General features: G+C 41.6%; 1 protein-coding gene across 8 annotated transcripts in view; it reads left to right on the forward strand.

Moving 5' to 3' along the window:
- FRY (FRY microtubule binding protein) overlaps window positions 1-22,776 on the forward strand; it is a 444,482-nt gene that overhangs the window by 346,690 nt on the left and 75,016 nt on the right. For all 8 annotated transcript variants that reach the window (XM_045978039.1, XM_045978033.1, XM_045978035.1 and 5 more), the window contains 7 exons: window positions 1,525-1,624; window positions 1,905-2,076; window positions 8,394-8,650; window positions 9,127-9,273; window positions 10,487-10,655; window positions 11,857-11,947; window positions 18,318-18,400. In XM_045978039.1, the coding sequence (XP_045833995.1) occupies window positions 1,525-1,624; window positions 1,905-2,076; window positions 8,394-8,650; window positions 9,127-9,273; window positions 10,487-10,655; window positions 11,857-11,947; window positions 18,318-18,400 (1,019 nt within the window). The remainder of the gene's footprint in view (window positions 1-1,524; window positions 1,625-1,904; window positions 2,077-8,393; window positions 8,651-9,126; window positions 9,274-10,486; window positions 10,656-11,856; window positions 11,948-18,317; window positions 18,401-22,776) is intronic.

A 22,776-nucleotide genomic window follows, 5' to 3' on the forward strand; every position in this document is an offset into this window, starting at 1 on the left:
ATAACAGTGAAAAACATTATAACTATGAAAAAAATGAAAATAACCTTTAAATGTCTGCTAATGCAGGTCAAAGGCTGGGCTTCTCAGGAAACAGACTCAGGGTGGAGATTTGAGTGCAGGATGTTAATTAGGGAATGCCCTTGGGGTCAACATCTAGGGGGAAGTAACGGAAGCAGGACTGAGCAGAGGGAAAGAGACCTCCACCAGTCCCACAGAGGCTGCTGCTAGTTGTGAGCATGACCTTGACCTAGGTAAATTTCTTTGGCCGAAGGCAATTCCCAGAGAGGGATTCAGCCAGAGAGCTCAGCCTCCAACACTAGTTGGAGGATTGAGTGCCTCAGTCCTGAAAGGGAGATCCAGGTAGCACACCACAGCATCTGCTACGAGATTGGTTATTTATGGTCTGACCATATTGTGGAATACTGTGCAGCTGTTACGAAGAGTGGGGAAAGCCTCATTCACTGAAAAGGTTCATCTCCAAACAATACACATGGGTATAATCACATTTATGTTGACAATCCTGTGTGATGGGGAAGAGTACTTATTTATATACACACTTAAAAAAGGGTGGTTGCCTCTAACAGTAGAGGGAGAGAATGGAAGTGAGCATTTCCACATTTTATTCTCTACACTTACCTACACCCAACACCGCTCACCAGCTGTGTGCTTCGTCAAAAGCGATGTCATTGCCTCACTCCCCTACTGAAAATCCTGTAGGATCTCCTTAACTTTTAGGATGAAGTCCATCAGCTGGTTATCTTCAGAAACTTAGTCCCATCTTCTGTTCCTCTACCAATTCTTTTACTCGGTCTGCTACACAGAGACTTTCCTTTCCAGAAGGGATCTTGCTGCTTCCTTCTTGTCATTTTCAAAATGCGGTTGTCTCTGCTTGGAACACTCCCCCATGTCACCCTTTCCAAGGCCTGTTTCCCCCTGGAAAAGGCTTCTGTCACCCCAAGTCTGGTGTCCCTCATCGGGATTCTGTAGCATGCTGTGCCTGCTCTCATCAAACTATATCGTATAGATCTATCCCTAACTATATAGTAAGTATCCCTCAGAGGAAGGGACCAGCCTTACTAACTCAGTATCATGAGTACTGTGCAATTGTTCCTGGTATATGTATAGTGATTCCTATGTTTAGATGGATTGAATAAAAATATTAAATCTGTGAGCTACTGAGACATATACACATACCATCTTCTGTTTTATCTATTTTTATTTGGTTTTCATTAAAATCTATTTACATTAGATAGGTATTTATATGTGTTCAATTATCCCAGTGCAACAATATTCAATTTGAAACAAAAATAGAGCTATCTCTCTTCTCCTAATAAACAGCAAAAGAATGGGGGGAGGGGAATGGCCAAGTGGGCAAATGGGCATGAAAATGTCATTAGTAAGTGTGACTGAGGTCAGTCTCCCTCTAGAATTTTGAGAGGTAGTAATTTATCAAGATGACTAACCAGGCTGTCTTATAAACTGTGCTGTTTGTTTTTTGTTTTTGTTTTCTGTTTTCTGTTTTAGGAACTATCCCTTCGACATAGTGACATTGTTAAACCTTGTTCTATTCAAGGCCTCTGACACCAACAGAGAGATCTATGAAATCTCCATGCAGCTCATGCAGGCACGTATCATCTGCTTACAAAGAAACTTCGGAGAGAGGGCGGTTGATAACCGGACGGCTGCTGATTCCTGTGTATCGCTGGTGGGGATACAGAGGAGTGAGAAGACCATTACATAACCTTCTCTAAACACGGGCACTAACTGATGCTTTACCTTTAATACCGTATTAAAATATGCACTTATTACTTTTGTTACTATGAAACTTGATGAAACATAAATCCTCCTGAGACCGCCAGCCAATGTTTTTTCAAACCATTTCTCACTTTCCTACTTCTCTATAGATCCTTGAAGCCAAGCTTTTCGTGTACTCAAAGAAAGTAGCTGAACAGAGACCTGGCAGTATTCTCTATGGAACACACGGCCCATTGCCACCCCTGTACAGCGTGTCACTAGCGCTCCTGTCATGTGAACTGGCCAGGATGTACCCCGAGCTCACGCTTCCACTCTTCTCAGGTACCATGCAAGGACACATGTGATCATTTCTGCACAAAGTTATCTCCCCTTTATTTTATTTTATTCTTTATAATAGAACAAATCTGCATTTTTAATTATTTGCTTTTCAGTAAGTTTAAATCCCTGAAGGGTACATTGTCACATGGATTCTGTGTTCAACAACCTTAGCAGGAAGGTTGCTTCGGAATTTGGCCCGAACCGTGTGGCTGTTTCCATGAGGCAGAGTTACCTTTCTCCAGATTACTCTGGTTTTATTGGGTTTACCACTAGGAGTCACTGTATTGTTCCTTGCTTTGTACACATAAGAGTATCTCTTGTCTAGAGAGAATTCAGTTTCATCCCAAGCATAAACATCTTCAACTGGGAGAAGAGCTGTGCGTTCCTTCTGGTTCCAGAGACCCCTGTTATAGCCAGCAAAAATGGAAAATGGCCTTGGACCACAGCCTTCCAGAGAACATTTGTTATTTTTAGGAGTCCTATTACCGGCAGGCTTCCACAGGCTTCAAAATGGTGGAAAGAGAACAGGGAGGATGGAATCTTCCTTTTTCAAGTCTAATATCATTTTGGAGCCAAATTATTGATGTTAAATTCATAGATCACAATTGCTTTGGACTAACTCCATTACATATAAAAATCAATTCTGGAATACATTTAAATATTTTAAAACATTTTTATCTAAAATAACAAAGGTTTATCTAATGTAAATAGGACAAATGCAGAGATGCTCAGATTAGTCATAAATCTTCTAAATAACTTATGTGTGTAAAATTTCCCAAATAAGTTAAATATGCGTGGCATAATTTCTAATACATATGAATCCCTGCAAGTTGGTCTTTGTGGTGTTGGGAATAGTGTTTTATACCTTGTTTGTTGCTACATACATAGGTTATTGAGAGTTTAGATTTTTAGCACATCTTTACAAGTAGTCTTGTGAGTAATTTTTGTAAAAAACTCACCTTTAAGGAATTACATTTGTTGATTTAACTCCCTGCCTAAGAAGCACCATGCTAAGGGGCTCATTTTGGTCTCTGTTGGTCCTCTTTTTCCATCTGTGTTACCAGGGCCTCCATCCAGATCCTCATCTGTCCCCCCACCCCACCCATGCCCAACATCCCCTGCTTATAGTCCTCAACCCTGCAATCCACCCACTACTCAAAACCAAATATGCACAGCACTTCTCCACTAAAAATTCTCTGCTCAGCTGTCCTAAAAATAACTGCTGATAAGTTTCCATCCATTGAGTGGTCTATATTAGGCACTTTATGTATACTTCATTTATCATTTCATTTCTGCAACCCCACAAGTAGTGGTTAGAAATGAGGCTTCGGGTTTGACAGCCTGGGTTCATCCCTGGCCCTGCCATTTGCTGGCTGTTTGACCTTGGGCAAGTCATGGAACCTCTAAATTCCATGTCCTTATTGGCAGTAATAACTACTTCAGAGGGTGCAAGGATTAAAACAAGCTGATAAACCCAAGCAGTTCACCTAGTGCTGGCTTGGAATGACCACCACCATCACCACCGCCATAATCATCCTTCCTGTTTTACAGATGATATGCTAAGGCTTAGAGACATTAAATAATAGGAACTCTTTCACCAATAATAAAAAACCCTCTCCTTCTTCCAAACTTGCTTTCCACCTTTTCATCCAAGAACCTTCTACTCCCATCTCACTTGATGTTTTACATGCCAGGCCCTTTAGTCCATCCTTGCTTTTGTGCATGCTCTTGCCTTTTACAGAAATGGCCCTTCTCTCTTTTTCCCAAATTTCGGTCTTCCTGAAGACCTAACTGAAAATCTGGGGTGCCTGGGTGGTTCAGTCATTTAAGTATCCAGCTCTTTTGGTTTCTGCTAAGGTCATGATCTCAGGGTCATGAGATAAAGCCCTGAGTCAGGCTCTGTGCTCAGAGGGGACTCTGCTTAAGATTCTCTCTCTCCCTCTACCCCTCCCCCATCAAATAAATAAATTAATTGGGGGAAAAAAAGATAATACCAAGGGTGCCTGGGTGGCTCAGTTGGAAGGACATGTGACTCTTGATCTTCAAGTCAAGCCCTGTGTTGGTTGTAGAGATTACTCAAATAAATAAGCTTTTGAAAAGGTTTGGGGGCGGGGGGGCACCTGGGTGGCTCAGTCAGTTAAGCATCCAACTCTTGGTTTTGGCTCAGGTCATGATCTTAAGGTTGTGAGCTCAATCCGCATGTCATACTCTGTGCTCAGCCCAGAATCTGCTTGAGTTTCTCTCTCTCCCTCTCCCCTTGCCCTCCCACCTCTCTAAAATAACTAAATATATCTTTAAAGAAAAAAAAAAAAAAAAGACCTAATTGAAAATCTGCTTCTGCTGTGAAAACCTCTCCATCTATCTGCAACAGAATTAGTCATATCCTTGTCCCATGCCTGAAACAGTGGAGGGATTCCAGAAAAGACTTCCTGATAAACTAGTTCTCTTCTTGGGAAACTAAAATGTAATTCTGTTCACATCAACCAAGATTGGAGAGCCACCTCTATGCCAAGCACTGTGCTTAGGTTATAGGAACACAGATGTGAATAAAACAGTCTCTCTTACATCAATGGGTCATAATCTGGGAATAAGGAAAGATATGCAGTCATATGGTTATGATACAGAGAAGCAGGTGCAATTTTTTTAAAAAGGCGCGTTCTGTGTATGAGATAGAAGACAACAATTATTGGGCCGAGAATATCAGGCAAGACCTCCCAGAGAAGTTGGTGTCTGAGCTGCAGTGGGAAAGAGGAATAGATATTTGCAAAGAAGACAACTAGCTGATATTAGAGTTGGTAAGTAGATAGATATTACAGACCAAGGAAATAGCACATGGGTTGATTTAGAGGTAGAAAACATGCTGCATTCCAGAGATGATGTAGTGTTCGGTTTGGCTACTGCAACATGCAGGAGTGGGAGAAAGCTAGAGATGGTCACAGGCAGACAGAGAGGCAGAAGTCAAGTCTTGGAAGGCTTTGTATTGTACCATAAGCAGTTTGTGGGACAGTGACTGCTAGGTGCTCCTCGAAACCCATCAGAGCCCTGGGAACAGGGAGGGCCTCCACCAAACTGCTTTGGTTCTGAAAGCCACTGGACAGTTTAAAATAAGGGGGGGGGGGGTGCGCCTGGGTGGCTCAGTGGGTTATAGCCTCTGCCTTCAGCTCAGGTCATGATCCCAGGGTCCTGGGATCGAGCCCCACATCGGGCTCTCCTCTCTCTCTGCCTGCCTCTCTGCCTACTTGTGATCTTTGTCTGTCAAATAAATAAATAAAATCTTAAAAAAAAATAAAATAAGAGAGGGGGACAAGAGCAAAATGCATTTTAGAAAGACTAACTGTGTGTGAAGGATGGATGAAAGAATATCCAGTCTAAAGAGAGAGGATCAGTTGAGAAACAATGACAGTGGTCCACGGAGGAAATTATGAAGGCCTGAACGAAGACAGCCCTGTGAGAATAGAAAGGGGAGACCAGAGTCAAGTGCTCCCAGGCAGGGTATACAGAAGGAAGTCCCTGGTACAGTATCTGGGAGGTAGGGAGTGATAACCCTACCTCCAGAGCCAGTCCAGGGAGAAGGGGAGGCTAAGGACAAAGCAGAGATCATGAACACTGCTTGGGATATTGAGGGTACGTGTCTGTCAGACATCCCTGTGTGGAGACGACCAGTTTCAAGGGAAGGCCAAAGGTAGGACTCATGGAAGAATAGAAGATAGAACCAAGGCAACAGATGAGATCATGAGTGAAGTGAGCACTGAGGGAAAGAACGCACTCAGACCCCCAGCTTTTGAGGACTGCACCCAGCAAGAGTGAGGGAACACACAGGGATGGAGACCCATTCAGAGAGGAAAGAGAACACCTGGAAGGTGGGCATCATGGAAACCTAGAGAAGAAAGAATATTGGAGGAGTGAGTGAGCAGTCTACAGCCTTGAATGGATCAAAGAGATCCCAGGAGATAAGATCTAAACATTACCATCTGGACCTCACAATTCATAATTACTGTTAACTGTCAGTAGTTTTTGCAGAGAAAGAGCAGCAGAAGCCACATCTCAGTGGCATTGAGAAAGAAGGAAAAAGAGAAGAGGGAGTGTCATTGGGATTTGCAGAGTCTGAGGGTGAATGGGATTTGGGCTTATTTTTTGCCCAAGAGGGAACAGCTGGTAACGGGCTGGATAAATCCAGGAAGAGGAGGTAAATAGTACAGCAAGTTTAAGAAAAACAGAACTCATAAAATGAGTGACAGGTTCAATCTAAGTTTTTCTTCAAGAATTGACTGTAGGGCTATTTTGATTTATGAAGAATAACTTTTTAAAAATAACATGGAAAAAAGGACATTATAGAGATTTTCTGGCTCTTGTTTTCCCTGCTTCTACTATTGAAAACCCTGTGGTGAGATTGTTATTGCCTATGCTGACAGGTGAGTTAATTCCTTGCATGTTGCCAAACAGGTTGCCAAGGTCATTCCCAGAGGAGCCAGAAACTGCACTGAGCAGCCCACCGACATCATCTCACTTTCCTGCTCTCCCTTCAGAAAGACCTCTACAATCCTGGCCCTCATTTGCATGCCTCCCCCCTACACACATCAGTTGGCCCTTGGGCCTGACAGACAAGATGTAATAAACATCATAGATAAGCAAATCCTGTGATGTGTTAGAAGGTAATCATTGCCTCAAAAAGACTAGAGGTTTTTATGCCACTGTTCAAAAATGTATTTTTAATAGCGGTTGTCCCTACGGCTGGAAGGATTTATTCCCCTCCAAATTCCCTATCCTTTTCTAGCAGAGTTAAAATAGTTCTTTTATCACATGCCCTGAATCCGTGTAACCGGAAGGCTTTTCCCTCACCAAACCCCTATAGCACTCTGTTCCTCTCCGCGTCCTTTGTCACTTGCTACCCACCCCAGAGTTACCTCTCAACATATTTTGCCTCAGACTCTCCTCCTCAGGGACATGAACTGAACCTTGAGTCCTTGCTGGCTCCTTAGTGCCCAGCACAGTGGCTTGCCCCTAGAAAAGTCCCCGTATATTGAATAAATACATGTTCTGGGATCTGAAGGATCTGAATATATGTTGTAAAAGTTCATGATATCAGTCATCACATCCATAAAGTTTAGAAATTAAGTCAGTTTTGACATTTTGAGCTACACAGAACATCACAGCTTAACCCTGATTATTGTGGTCTGGAATTAAATAGATTGATAGTCTTCAAGATTAAAAAAAAAATGGAATTGTAATTTTAGGAAAAGGGCCAAATCAATGAAAGCTACTGTTTCGGGGATCTAGTGGGTTATGTTGGTGTAATTCCTGGCATCTGTGTTGTTCTATTGTTTAGCGGCCAAGAGCTCTCTGAACGAGATTACATGCCACGCTGGGTAATAACAAGGGCTTCAGACCGTGCTTTCGGAGTTCCCTTAGAACAAAACCGTTTCTTCTCTTGATGTTAGAAAGAAAAGATTATAGGCAGCTTGCCGCCTATAGGTAATGCTGTGCTTTTATTTCTGAGGAAAGCTTATTCAGATCACAACATTGAATGCTGCTGGCCGTGAAACAAAGCATAAATGCTATCACAGAAAATCACGGTGAAATCACTGCGCTGGATATCCAGTTTTACCCTTCCGATTCATGTGTTTCATAAAATGATGTGCAGCGCGGAGCCTGCACCTGCCACATGGCTGGCAGTTTTCAAGTCAGTTCCATGAGCGTGAGTCCACACACTGGAGGTTCACTTCTCGGTCTCACAGCGAGGAACTCATGGGGGACACTTGGTAAACTATCCGAAGAGTGGAAAGATAATGGTCCTTGTCGTAACAGTCCCACCCACTGCTTATTAAGAACCTCCTGGAGGCCCAGCGCTGTGCTCAGCCTATAATATACCTGATGATCCTCTCTCCTGATCCTCACAGTGGCCCAAGGTGGTCCCATTCTACAGATGAGGAAACCGAGGAACAGAGAGGCTAAATAACTAACACAGAATTTCCTGCAGGGAGTGTGTGAAGGAGTTGGGATCTAATCACATGTCCTTCTGATTCTGAGCCCCGTGTTTTGTCCACCCTGGTGCCCCTCTTCCATGGCAGTGGATTAGAACTCATGAAGACTCTCACCTCACTCCACCCTGACCAAGCCCGTGCTTTCCCGGCTGTGCTCTCTGATGACACTCTGCAGAGCACCAGATTTAGTTGGAAGATTCCGAGGCCTTGGGGAGCTGCTATATATGAAAATGCTTTTTTGTACACTGACGTCACTGTTTGATCTGGGCGTTGGTGTCAATAGCTTCGTTTTGTTTGACGAGCTAATGCACGGCTCTGTGTCCCTGCCCTTCTCTTTAGAGGTCAGCCAGCGGTTCCCCACGACACACCCAAATGGGCGTCAGATCATGCTCACCTACCTGCTTCCTTGGCTGCACAACATCGAGCTGGTGGACAGCAGGCTCCTGCTCCCAGACTCAAGCCCCAGCAGCCCAGACGATGACATCAAGGACCGGGAAGGGGAAGTGACTGCTTCCCACGGCCTGAGAGGGAGTGGCTGGGGCTCCCCAGAAGCTACATCACTGGTCCTGAATAACCTCATGTACATGACGGCCAAGGTAAACTCCGAGGATCTGTGCCTCAGGAACACGGCTCTGCCGTCCAGGAAACCCCTGGGTTACTCAAACCCTGTGCTGCCCAGTCAGGGCAAGTGGCACTTACCATTAAGAATCGCACGGGCAGGTCCCAGACCATGGTGTGGGTTGCACAGCGGTGTGAATGTACTTCGTGTTACTGAACCGTGTGCTTAAAAAGGGCAAACTTTATGTTATGTGCGTTTTACCACAATTTTTAAAAGTAATAATAAAAATAACAACACAAACATATTAAAAATCATGACAGTAAGTACATACATGAGTGATGGATGCGTGATAAGTTGGTGAAAAATGGCATCTCCCTGAGGAATGGCCATGTCTCCCCCTTCTTAGAATTTCGAGATGGCCATGACCCTTACAATGACTTTTAACCAAATATTTTGCATCCTGCCGTTTTTCCCACATGTCTCCCGGGCCGGTTTTTCTCTGGTGTGTTACAGTACGGAGATGAAGTTCCTGGGCCAGAAATGGAAAATGCTTGGAATGCTTTAGCCAACAATGAGAAATGGAGCAACAACCTGAGGGTCACCTTGCAGTTCCTGATCAGCCTGTGTGGGGTTAGCAGTGACACGCTTCTCTTGCCCTATGTAAGTGGTCCTCAGACCGGCAGGAGTCCCTGCTCCTTTCGGTTGTATCTGCGGCTGCGGGTGAGAATGTGCTTTTGGCTTTAACTGAAATGGAGATAATGAGTTTTGTCAGTCACGCTACTCTCCCGGGAGCTCATCTGCATATTACATGAAAGATTCCTGCCCCCTGAGAAGCAGGCTACAGTGTCCTAGGGACACCTGTCATCCTCTTTCTAAGCCTTCGGACACAGAAACTTATGAATTAAGGGGTGGATATTTTCCTAACAGTTACTAAAACTGCCTTCTATAAATAGTAGACCGAATATGTAAGAGAAACTCAGTAACACATTAATTATGACTAATAAAAATGTTTGGTATTCCATCTTGATGCTCTTAAAATGGAATAAAAAGGGAGAGTATCCAGGTGTTTCTCTCAAATGTAGGTGTTAGGAGAGAAATAAACAGAGAGAAATCTTCCTGAGATACGTGATATTTAGTGTTTGTATTTAAAGGTGATCCGATTAATAAAACAACAGCATTTTTAAAACCCTAGCTCACATGTGCAACTGATGAAGCATTGAACATTACATCAAAAACTCATGACGTACTATGTGTTGGCTAACTGAATTTAAATTTTAAAAAATTTAAAAATAAAATAAAATAAATTAGAACCTAAGTCAGTTGGCATTTGTGTGCTGTTGGTTCTTGTGATTTTCTGCCTTCCCACTCTTTTGAACCACCTAAGCCCTACTGTGGCTTCCAGGCCTCAGGTTGGACTGTGAGGACCACAATAATGCAGAGCTTTAATCCAGACTTATTTTTAAAATTTAAAACCCTACAGGCAGCTGAAATGCAATGGTTTTCATGGGAGTAGAGAAGAGCAGAGGACTGGATTCCTTATTTAAACAAAAATAACTAGCAGTGTTCCCCCATGGTTTGTATGAATAAACTACTTTCTAGATAAGGCCTTAGCTGGCAAGTTTTCAGCTGAGAGAGAATTCATGTGCCCCAACGGTAACTTTTGTAAATGTGGCCATTAGGGAAGGAAGGCCTTTAACATGTACTCCCGTCAGACAGGCGTGTGAAGAGAGGTGAATTTTAATCCAGACACTGGAGACCATGGAGCCAAGCTATCAGGATGGGGAGGACATGTTCGTGGAGAGGAACTGGTTACATTTAGCATGCCTGTGGGCGAGGCTCTGGAAGATATTCCTCATGTTCTGTTTCTTCTCAGATTAAAAAGGTGGCAATCTACTTGTGCCGTAACAACACCATTCAGACCATGGAAGAGCTTCTCTTTGAGCTGCAGCAGACGGAGCCGGTGAATCCCATCGTCCAGCACTGTGACAACCCGCCCTTCTACCGCTTTACAGCCAGCAGCAAGGCCTCCGCGGCGGCCTCTGGTACGGGAAGGGCAGCGGGGTGGACATCTTGTCCTGGCTCTCTGGGGTTTTCTGTATGGAGAGCCCTGAAGGGATGGGAGTGTATGTGTGTGTTACTTTTTCTTATTCCTGTGTAAACTTTCATTTAAGAGATGGCTTCAGGGGCACCTGATGGCTCGACTGGTTAAGCGTCTGCCTTCAGCTGAGGTCATGATCCCGGAGTCTCAGGATCGAGTCCTCATTCAGGCTTCCCGAATGAGGGAGTCCGCGTCTCCTGCTCCCTCTGCCTTCCCCCTGCTCATGCCTGCACGTGTGTGTTCTTTCTCTCTCTGTCTCTCACTCTGTCTCTCTCTCAGTTAAATAAATAAAATCTTAAAATTAAAAAAAAAAAGATGGTTTCAGAATAGCTGAGACTTGTTAAGGACCTTATCAGTTTAATGAAATTATTTTGTAAGGGTGACCAGCCGTCAGTGACCCAGGATTGGTAAGCCATGGAGCTTTGTACTTCAGGCTGATCCCTGGCAGGACACGGCAATCACTCAGGAATCTCCTTTCTGGACCCTCCTTCTTATATCTGTGGAATTTTCTTGGCTGATAGTCACCCAGAGTTAACTAAAATGCCCCTCAACAATATTATCCCTTTCAACAAATCGGCTTCTCAGCATAATTTTATGAAATATATAATGTCCTCCTCAAGTTCCTTGAAGCCGGCTTCCCTTTGATTTTTCTAATATCATAACTGCCTCCAATCCTCTCTTCTCCCCTGGTCTCTCATCCCCTCTATTTGCCCTGCGCCTGCTGCCAGAGCATGTTCCCGCAGGGAAGCAGTAGCCCAGGGAACAGAAGCTCTAGGTACTTGGACTTGCTTCACTAACATTAGTTTAATAACTCCTGGACCCAGAAATACTAAAGCAGCTCGCAGCAGGGTCAGCCACTATAAATAAGCTCATTACCTAAGTGGTCAGGAAGAAAGTGTTTCAAGAATGTTGTAGCCTCACTTTATAAGAGAGTTGAGGAATTTGGTTTGACCGTAACAGATGTCTGGGATTCTCCCATTTCGGTGGTGTGGGCTTAGAAGTTTGTTTAGAATGTCTGAGATTGTACAGAAGACATAAGAAGTCTTTAAAACATGAAATTTTGTCAGAAATCCTTCACTGTAATTAATTGAGAACTGGGCTTAACCCTTCCCCCCCCCCACATTTTTTTCTAATCCTACCTACAGGAACCACCTCCAGCAGCAACACAGTGGTTGCCGGCCAAGACAGTTTCCCAGATGCCGAGGAGAGCAAGATACTGAAAGAATCTGATGAGAGGTTGGTGCACTAATTTGGCTTAATATCTGGTATGACTTTCAGCAATAGTCTACACAAAGGCATCAGTAAGAGTTTGTGGTGTTTCATAAATTACACACACACACACACACACACACACACACATATTCTTCTTTGCTTTTAGAAACACAAACTGACTCTGATTCTGCTCTGTATATCCTTAAAGATAATGATTTCTCCCTGAGAAAAGCCAGAGAAGAAAAAGATTAAGAGGGATGTCATTCTGGTGGTCAAATCCCACTTACCACAGGGCTTACTAAAAACCACTCGTTGTTCTGTTACTGGGCACAGACCATCTGGAATTAGAGGGAATTTCCATGTGAAATTCTAAGATCTGATTATGGAATGATTACGTAGAGATTGAGTAGTTGTCTTGAGGTGAGTTCTATGAATATCATCATTTTTATTACATCTCGACATAGTCAAATTTGTTTAACCAACAACGCTGCCTTTTCCTGCTGAAAGAAGCCTGTAGTCCCTTCACATTAGCTCTTTTATGGCATTTCTGTTGCCCCTTTATACTGCCTAGAGGCTACTCATAAAGTAAAATCTGCATCACTCTTTCCTGGGGTTAATTATGAAGAATAGAGAAACAAAAAAAAAAAAAAAAAGAAAGAAATAGGACTCAAAAAATAAAACTTAGATGGGGTGCCTGGGTGGCTCAGTTGGTTAAGCATCTGACTCTTATTTTCAACTCAGGTCATGACTTCAGGGTCCTGAGATCCAGCCCTGTGTTGGGCTCCGTGCTCAGCGGGGAGTCTGCTTAAGTACTTTCTCTCTTCCTCTCCCTCTGCCCCCCCCAATCTGTGCCCTAAATAAATATATTTTTTAAATCTTTAAAAATAAAAACTATTTTTATTTTTAAATAAATATGATTTATTATTTAATAAATGATTTATATTTATTTAAAAATATGAATTTATTATTATATATAAATATTTATTATATTATTATATATATTTATTCTCATGGGTGTTGAAAACTCCTTAGGCTGACCATTTTCTGATGAAAACTCCGGAGGAACCCTTTCACTTAAGAAATTAGTAATAAGGGGTGCCTGGGTGGCTCAGTTGGTTAGGTGTCTGTCTTCACCTCAGGTCATGATCCCAGGTGTCCTGAGATTGGGTCCTATATCAGGCTCCCTGTTCAACGGAGAATCTGCTTCTCCCTCTGCCCCCACTCCCCACTCGCTTGCTTTCTCTTGTGCGCACGCACGCATGCGCAAAAATAAATTTTTAAAAATCCAAAGAAATTAGCAAAAAGGATGAGATACTCATAGAAATTCATAATGGAGAAAATTCAGTAGATCAAACAATAGAAATAATTCAGTCAAGCCATAATGCTTCCAGATGCTTCATGACTGTCCTCGGGATTTCATCCTGCATGAGAACATGGCAGGGGCTGCCGGTGGAAGGGTATCTGCCGTAGAATGGACTGCCTTTGGAGTTTTGAAGGCTCATTTCCAATTTGCGCAGACTCTTATCAGGCTCCTCAGTGCATCCATTCCTGGGCTGCTGCACTGCCTTAATTCCAGTAGTCAATCACAGGAGCTTTCCTTCAGGCAAAAAGCCCAAACCCAGTGAGTCATGAGCATAGACCTCGCCCTGTACAGATCACTAATAAAGTCCTTTCTTTTTCTCTTGGAAATGAGTAAAGGTTTGCACACTTCCCTCATCAATGACAATACATGATGATTAACTAACATGTTTTTAGTCCATATTTATTATCACCTTCTTTGGAAAATTTCCTCATAGTAAATACTCACATTATGTCTCTAAAGAGATTTCTACTTCCTAGTTGGAGTGTAACATTATCATTTATTGTCTAGACTGAATTTTCCAATCTTCATTTTATTTAGGGTAGAAACGTGATGAATGTTTATATATTAACATCTCACTACAAAGGCCCCTTAAGGACCAGAGTCCTGAGTGTCCTGCCCAGGTTTTGGTGGCCCTTGAAATTAAGAAGCCAGTCATCTTTCTAATATTGAGACCAGAGAACACCTCGAATAGAGGCTTTCTTTTTTAACTCTTGCTGTCTTTTTCTCTCACCATATCTCTGTTGGCCATTGGAAAGTCTGACACATTTATATACCCATACTTTTTATACATATACATATATATCTGGTTCTTTTATAATGGCTATATCTATTGATCTATAGCTTTACTGATCATATTTATATTCAGGTATATATAAATATGATCATACATATATGAATATTCTATCCCAAAGGATACCATTATTCCATTGATCCGGTACTCCACCTGCACGATTTCTCTAATACATTCTCTCTTTTCTATGAAAGCAGACTAAAATACCTTATTTCTCTTGAATCTACTTATTACTCTTCCTTCCTTGTAGATTCTTTCATGTTGATTTATAGGTACTTGTACACATGCTTGTCTCAACCACTAGATTTTCATTCTTGGAAAACAGAGACCATATATATCATACAAATATTGCTATCCTTAATAATTAGCCGGGGGCGCCTGGGTGGCTCAGTGGGTTAAGGCCTCTGCCTTCAGCTCCTGGGATCAGCTCCAGGGTCCTGGGATGGAGTCCCACATTGAGCTCTCTGCTCAGCAGGGAGCCTGCTTCCCCCTTCTGTCTCTCTGCCGGCCTCTCTGCTTACTTGTGATCTCTGTCTGTCAAATAAATAAACAAAATCTTTAAAAAATAATAATAATAATTAGCCTATAACGCTATACATAGGAGGGATTCTATAATGTTTATTCAGTATGTGAATGAAAATGGGAGAAATCTCATAACCCCTGAGATAAGTTGTCCAAACACCATCTGGCCCCTCTTTCTCCCTCCCTTTTGCTAACCCCATTACAGAAGAGTTACTTACTCTGTTCTTTACAGTCCTTGTAGACAAAGACTCTACAGATACAATTGGTCAGAAATACTAACCAGACTGCTGTGTTACTCAACTCCTGGGGGTATTAGTCCCCAAAATACATGATTGGGCTCCAGGGGGCGCCATGGAGTTGTGCAAAGAAGTAGGCCTGATGCCATGTTTTTTTTCCCAGCTAGATTAATGGTCCTTTGATGTATTTCGGTAATACTTAATACTATCATGTCTACTAACAAAAAGTTCAGATTAAAACATTAAAACAAGGGTAAAAGAATAAGGGCCAAGCTAAGAGAAGAGTAAGATAGTTGTGTCAAAAGTCCTCAAGTGCTCGCTAAGGAAAACTACTAAAAGTTAATATTAACCTAACCTTGAGTTCTTCAAGAGCCAAAGTAAAAAAGAATACAGTGAATTTTATAACTTTCAGTGTGTAAAAATAAACAAAACAATTCATTGGGAGGTACTAACACAAACTATCCTATATTCCTATTATTCTAAAGACTTTATTTATTTATTTGACAGAGAGAGCAAGAGAGAGAGAAAGAGTATAAGCTGGGGGAGGGGCAGAGGGAACGGGAGAAGCAGGCTTCCTGCTGAGCAGGGAGCCCAATGAGACAGGACTCAATTCCAGGGCCATGGGATCATGACCTGAGCTAAACACACTTAACCAACTGAGCCACCCAGGCACCCTAAAACTACCCTAAAATCAAAGAAGGATTTATCATGTTGAATTTTTTTTATTAAACAACAAAGCAAACACATTTTTTATTAAAATAGCTATGATAGCAGTTTGTAAAATATGCAGAACCCTAAGTATTTTTAATGTACCAACCCTTAATAAATCCTTATTTGATAAATTTATAGTTCCATGAAAGAATTTTTCACAGGGAGCCAAGGCAATAAGCTTCAAATTTATAAATTTCTGGTGATCTCTGTTGATACAGGGATAGAAATTAATAATCTACAAAAAGTTGCCTAAGTATTACTTTGAGCTAAATCAGCAAGTTAAAATTTAGAGAAACATTTTGTCCTCTTAGTTTTTCTCTTATCAGAGTGATATTCATGATATATTTCTTAGACATGTACCTTTGATGTTAAAAGGGTATTTGGTCTACTTAATCCTTGAAATTTTTCTAAAGCCCAGACTGAAATTGTTTTCTTCAAGCCAGGAAAGCAAAGGAGAATAACAGATTTTAGGAGCCAGTTTTTACTCTGTTGTTGTTGTTGTTGCCAAGCTTATACTTTGCTACACTATGGTTTTGACCTTCTCCAGAGTAAAGAGAACAGTCTGGAAGGGGCTTGTTGCCCTTGTTCATCTTGGCTTCATAACCTCTGTCTTATCCTCCTTTATATGCATCTCAAAGGAAAAGAGAAGAACTGCCATCCATTCTATAATTCTTTCTTGCCTGACCCTTCCAGTGTCATCATAAAGCCAGCAAATACTGTTTATGGTTCATGAGCTCTCTGTCCCATGGAAGTCTCCAGATGTGGAATTCCTTTCCCCCTGATTATGTTTATTGCTGAATGGGCTCTGCCTACACTGTTTTTAATTTTATATTTGTCAGCACAAATATGATCAAAGAATGTCTTCAGAAGGTAATAGGTTGGTCACTTTTCTAATTCCGTAAGTTCAGTCTGATGTAGACAGACTGAGCAGATGTTCTAGCTGTTCTATTGTATGGAGTAGCAGTAGCCCAAAAGATATGATAATAATGCAGTAGCCCAAAAGATATGATAATAATGCTTGAAATACAGAGTTATTATGGAAAAGATGGCTGTGTCAGTTGCAGCCAACATCGAAGAGGTCAGTAAAACCAAAGTCAAACATGGACAGGACTGGAGGAGATTATGCTGAGTGAAATAAGTCAAGCAGAGAGAGTCAAGTATCATATGGTTTCACTTACTTGCGGAGCATAAGGAATAACATGGAGGGCATTGGGAGAAGGGGAGGAGAAGGGAGTTGGGGGAAACTGGAGGGGGAGAGGAACCACGAGAGACTGTGGACTCTGAGAAACAAACAGGTTTTGGAAGGGAGGGAAGTGGAGGGATGGGTGAGCCTGGTAGTGGGTATTAAGGAGGGCACGGATTGCATGGAGCATGGGTGTGGTGCATAAACAATGAATCTTGGAACACTGAAAAAATAAAATTTTAAAAAAGTGACAAAACTAAAAAAAAAAAAACCAAAGTCGTTATATTCTATTACATTTCTGTGCTCAGCAAATCTAAATCACCGATGTTCTGAGGTTATACACCGGGAAAAGGTAGATTTCTTAATGGCACTTCCAGAAATTTTTCCTAAAGCATCTCTTTTTCTCCATTCACTGGAGCATAGATACAACCCTGCATTCCCCAGTGTTATAGAGGGAAATAGAGTGTTGATCGGTTGTCAATTAAGGCAGAACACCAGGAATGAAGGAGACCACACCTGCTCTAGTTTGAATTTTCCAGATATTTCTAGATAACCTTAGTTCTTTGCTTTGATTACATATATATTAAGTAGAAAAACCTGTTGATCACTTGATATAAAATAAATATAAAGTTTTATCATCACTTCCCCTCAGTCACCCCCTTGCCCTACGTTGTAGGCCTGTGGATGACAAAAATTCTATTGATTTGAAAGTCTTTGGTGCCCTGAAGAGAGAAGGCAAGGCATTCTAGAAATTCAAGGTAGAGATATAATAACTAATCCCTTAGAGTTGGATGTCTCACAGTGTGGGAAACGTTCTTGTGTTATTTCTTTTGATTGCCACAATAACCCCAGTGAGTAAATGGTGATGTACTCTTATTCCTTTTTGGCAGGTGGAGATGCAGGGTACCCAGGGAGATACAGGACTTGGCCAGGGTCACAGAGCTAGTGAGGGAGAGCTTAGCCCTAAAATCACCTGCTCATCTGCTCAGAGGCAGCATGGCTCTCAAAGCACCCTCCTCCTGCCACCTTTCTGTGGTTGACAAGTTGTATAATCTTTCTCAGTCCGTTTCCTCACGCAGGACCTTTTCCTGAAAACCTTAGATCATTTTAAGGGAAACTGTAAAGCTAATAAAGCCCAGGGTTTGTTAGGAACCATTTTTGTATATTCTCAATTCTATCTGTTTTGACTTAATCAGTCAGCCATTATTTACTGACCATCTGCCTTATGCCAGGTTACCATGTGAATAGGGATTTAAATTATTCAGTGTCATTTTCATTTTCTTCCTAAACAAATGTTATATTCTGCCTCAATCCAAATATTAATCTTAAAATACGTATCTTATGAAGGCTTGAACCCATGAATCTGAGCAAGGGTGACCACACTGACCCTCTCAAGGAAAACAAAATGCTTGAGGTACAATTTTTACATAATTCTTTGAGGAAAAGCATCATTGGAACTCACTGCCAAAAAACTCAGCCACTGAATAATAGTGTGTGTTTATGAGTAACTGCACACACACACACAGAGACACACACAGACACACACACACACATGTCAGCATTTCCAATGATTGTTTTTGTATTTGAAGGTTTAGTAACGTCATCAGAGCCCACACCCGCCTAGAGTCAAGATACAGCAATAGTTCTGGAGGATCGTATGATGAAGATAAAAGTAAGTGCCAGCAGGTTGTTCAGACGGAATACAGGTGGCTGGGGAGTGGAAAATGAGCATTTTGATTATTCCTGTTCTAATTACTGAAAAGAGACCCGTAAATATTAAGTAACCACATAATCCAACTCTGCAGGTGAGCACAGAGTCAGCATCTTAAAAGTCAAAAGAAGCCATGCAATGAACAAATCAAAATTAGAAAACGTCGAACTACGGCCCAAATCCGTATTTTTATATGCTTGGCATTTTTCCTTGGTGATGCAGTTGGGGAAAGCCTAGTAAGAAATGGTCCCACTAGAGAACAGATATTGCATTTCAGGTTTTCGACCTGTCTTAAAAGTGGATTTGACCTTTAAGTTCTGTGAGTCAGCTCGCCCAGGGGAGGATCTGTTTTCACATTGAATCTCTCTCCATGGCATAGTCTCAGTAGCCAAGGGAAGACCTCACTAAACTGGGAGATGTAACTGAGGAAGTTCTTCATACCCTGGGAAGGTGGGAACACCAAAAAGGTCAATGCATTCATTTACTTTGTTTAAGCCCTGGGCAGCTTCTGTGGATACTGAGCAGGTAAAGGGTAGCACTTGGTCACAAGTGCTGCAGAAATTCTGGAACCAAAGAACGCTCCCTGGGACATTTTGCTATGCTTAGGAAATCAGTAAACTATCTGGTGGGATTTATGTGTCTCTTTTGGTGGAAATTGTAAGTATGGTGGTATTTCATGAGTTAGGTTCATTTGTCAAAGCACCGGGCCTCTGTAGCTATTGTTCTGATTTGTTTTGTTTTTATGGAAAATGTGTAGAGTGGGTAAGGGCTACAAAGTTGTAATGACACTGTGTTTCTGCTGTCCTGACTCTCCTTCTTAGTGCATAGTCAGGCATCTCCAGCATTGGAAATTCCAACGGAAAGGATAGCTAAAATCCATATATAATTGCCATACTCTAACGTAGGTTAAGTTTCAACTACGCCCCTATATAACTTCTTACTATCAGTCTGAGATAAAATAAAGTCCTTTGTACTTTCTTTTTTTCTGTGCCCTATCAGGAGACCATACTCACCAAACACTGAATATTTGAAATCTCAGGGGCACCGACCATCAGTTTTGGATGGGACTAGATTGTACAAATGAGGAGAGTAGTAGCTGAGAAATGGAGAGCTATTAGTTCAAGAAAAGTCTGCTTGCTGTATAATAATAACTCAGAATTGGAGGACAAAAAAAATTGCATCATGAAAAGGTGAAGCAGGGGCACCTGGGTGGCTCAGTGGGTTAAAGCCTCTGCCTTTGGCTCAGGTCATGATCCCAGGGTCCTGGGATCAAGCCCTGCATCGGGTCTTATGTTCAGCAGGAAGCCTGCTTCCCCCTCTTTTTCTGCCTGCCTCTCTGCCTGCTTGTGGTCTCTGTCTGTCAAATAAATAAATAAAATCTTTATTAAAAAAAAAAAAAAAAAAGGTGAAGCAGTCAAATGCTGCCTCCCGCCCCTGCCAGAATGTGACAAGCATAACAAAACCTAACAGTCTATGACAGTGGGTTTTACATCAGGAGTATTGCTGTCTTTGCCAATTGATTCCTTTGAACTGTATGTCTTTGCTCTGGGTCCAGGACATAGAATTTGATAGAAATGCTATAATTAAGTAATTTCAGTCATTTTAAAAAATACATAAATAGTGAATTTCAGAGGATAATTATAGTAAAATGAGATAATTGTGTCATTACACAAACTTGCATCACTGGTTTTAGGGACAAAAAGAAAAAGTAATAGAAGTATTTGTGAAGAGGAAAAAAATATATAGTGAATACTTGTGAAAGCTTTGAAGTTGTGAAAGTTACGGGTGCTTTCATCATGGCCTCTATTTCACCTAGAAATGTTGTTTTTACAAACTTGTTGTGTGGCATAAAATAAGCAGCATTTTAATAGGAAAATTTGGGTACAGAATTTGAGTTCAGTTGAGTTGTCTGTCAATAATAACCTTGACGTGGTGGCAGTTACTGGCCAGAGAAGTTCCAGTTCATAGCATGTCATTTGGGGACTGAGAGCTTCTATTTTAAATAATTTGTGTAAGAGAAAATGAAATCAAGTGATTCAAACCATATTCTCATCACAAAAAAACCCGGAAAATATCTACTAAGATGGTTTTCTAGGTGTTTAAACAATAGAACTTAACTCTGGCTGTCTGGAGGGGGCAGCAAGTCTAACAGGGCACAAATCCCCTTGGGACTTTGGTAGCTGGGTCCTCCCTGGTGTATTTTTGGTTCTAGCTACAGAGTGAGGGAAATGGCCTGTGCCATAAGAAAAGCAAAGATTGGTAGGCTCAACTCCAAAACCTTTAGCCACACATCTGGTGTATGTGAAGGGCCATTGTTTTCTCCCTGAATTCCAGGGAGGATCATTAGAGATAGAGTAAGAAGGAATCAGGAGAGACCTAGTGCCCCAGGGCTTCAGAATCTGGGTTTACCCAGGTTGAAGGACTGTGTGCAGCCTCCTGAGAATATTTCCTATTATTAAAAAAAAAAAAAAACACCTTGAGTAAAATGAACAAAAAACAGATTAAGACACAGATCTATAAAAATCTTCCTACCAGTACGATGTAGGCTTTTTTAGAACTACTTAAAATATCTGCATTATTCTCTAAGTCCATATGCTAGTGTACTTAACCCTATAATAAGGATACAACTAGTTGAGCTAGATAGCAGCTGAGGCCTAGTAGTTTAGACCCAACTGTAGAAAACCAGTTTCAGTCCAACTTATTCCTAATCTAACAATCCAGTACATTTTTGCTGGTCAGATGTGTATTCGAGGACATCATCGAAACAAAGAAAAGTATATTCTTTCCTAACAGAAATCTGACAAGTTTCCTTTTTTCTTAATTCTTTGATATTCTTTCCATTTCTGCTCTCCTTTTAAGTTTTATTATAGAGTAGCTGATTACTTAGAAGTACATTTTGCAATGAGCTTATCCTAGACACTTAGTCAAAACGTTCATTTGCTTAAAGTGAAACATTCTGTAGGTAATTTACTGGGAGATCTGAGAAGAATTGTCACACATGTTTTACATTTCTCCTGGGCTAAAACCATTGTGGCCAAGCTTGATGACATGGAATTTATAGGGTTCCAGTTGCTTGATTTTTGGAGTGTTAGTAAGACCTAATGCTTTGAGGCAAATCCTGAACTTGCCCTTGGAAAACTCCATTCTCTGACATCCCAGAAGTGGGCTGTGTCCTTGTGTCTGCCTTTGCCTCAGCCTCAGTTTTCACAATGGGAAGACACCCCCTCCACTGGTTCTGTTAACCGCTAAGGACAGAGTTCTACATAGTACAGCAGCCTTGAAGCTGTTATCTCTCACTGCCTTTCAAGAGCACAACCAAGAAAAACTACATATAATAGAATTTGCTTAAAGATGATCTCATACACCCTTCTTCTTAATACACTACAACCTGAGTTGTAGGACAGAGACAGCTTGTCTGAAGCCATGTACCTGGCCCGTATCCTGGGGCCTCCAGTGGAACTACTTGTCTTTAATGCCACTGGCCTCTACTGAGACCATTGTAAGAAGGAGCTCCATGATGAGTCTGACTAGAGGTTTATTAACTTTGTTGATCTTTTCAAAGAACCAGCTACTGGTTTCATTGATGTGTTGTATTTGTTTTTAGTTTCTGTAACATTTATTTCTGCTCTAATTTTATTATTTCCTTCCTTCTGGTGGATTGGGGTTTGTTCTTTTTCTAGCTCCTTTAGGTATAAGGTTAGGTTGTTTTCAAACTCATTGCTGTATTTACTTGAAAGATAGAGTTGAGGAAGTTCTTTCATTCAAAAACTATTTGTTGATTCCCTACTACTGTCAGATACTGTTCAAGGTACTAGGGAAACAACAATGAACAAAATAAAGTCTCCACTGTTGTGGAGCTCATATGAGAGTCAGAAGAGGGACCTTCAGGTCAGAGTCAGAAGAGTACCTATGAATGGGTGAATTGTGCCAGGAAGGAAAACGAAAGCAGGGTGAGAGGATAGAAAGTGATTGGGGTAGGAGGTAGATTTTAAAAAGAGTGGTCCTGGGTCAGAGACCTGTGTGAGGTAAAGGAACCACAGGCTCTCCAGAGAAAAGCACTGCAGCCAAAGGGAATACTAGATGGGAAGGCCCTGAAGTTTGATGGTGTCTCGTGTGATCACAGAGCAGCAAGAAAGCCAGAATGACTGAGGTGGTGTGAGCAAGGAGGATGGTAGGAGGAGATGAGCCAAGAGAGTAATAGACTCGTAAGGCCTTAAAGGCCATGGTGTAGAGTTTGAAACTTCATTTTGTGTGGAAAGGGGAGCCACTGGAGAATGTCAAGCAGAGAGAGAGATGGGAGTGGACTTCTGTTTCCAAAAGATTGCTCTGGCTGCTCA

Source organism: Meles meles, chromosome 14, assembly GCF_922984935.1.
Source record: "Meles meles chromosome 14, mMelMel3.1 paternal haplotype, whole genome shotgun sequence".
NCBI classification, from domain to species: Eukaryota; Metazoa; Chordata; class Mammalia; order Carnivora; family Mustelidae; genus Meles; species Meles meles.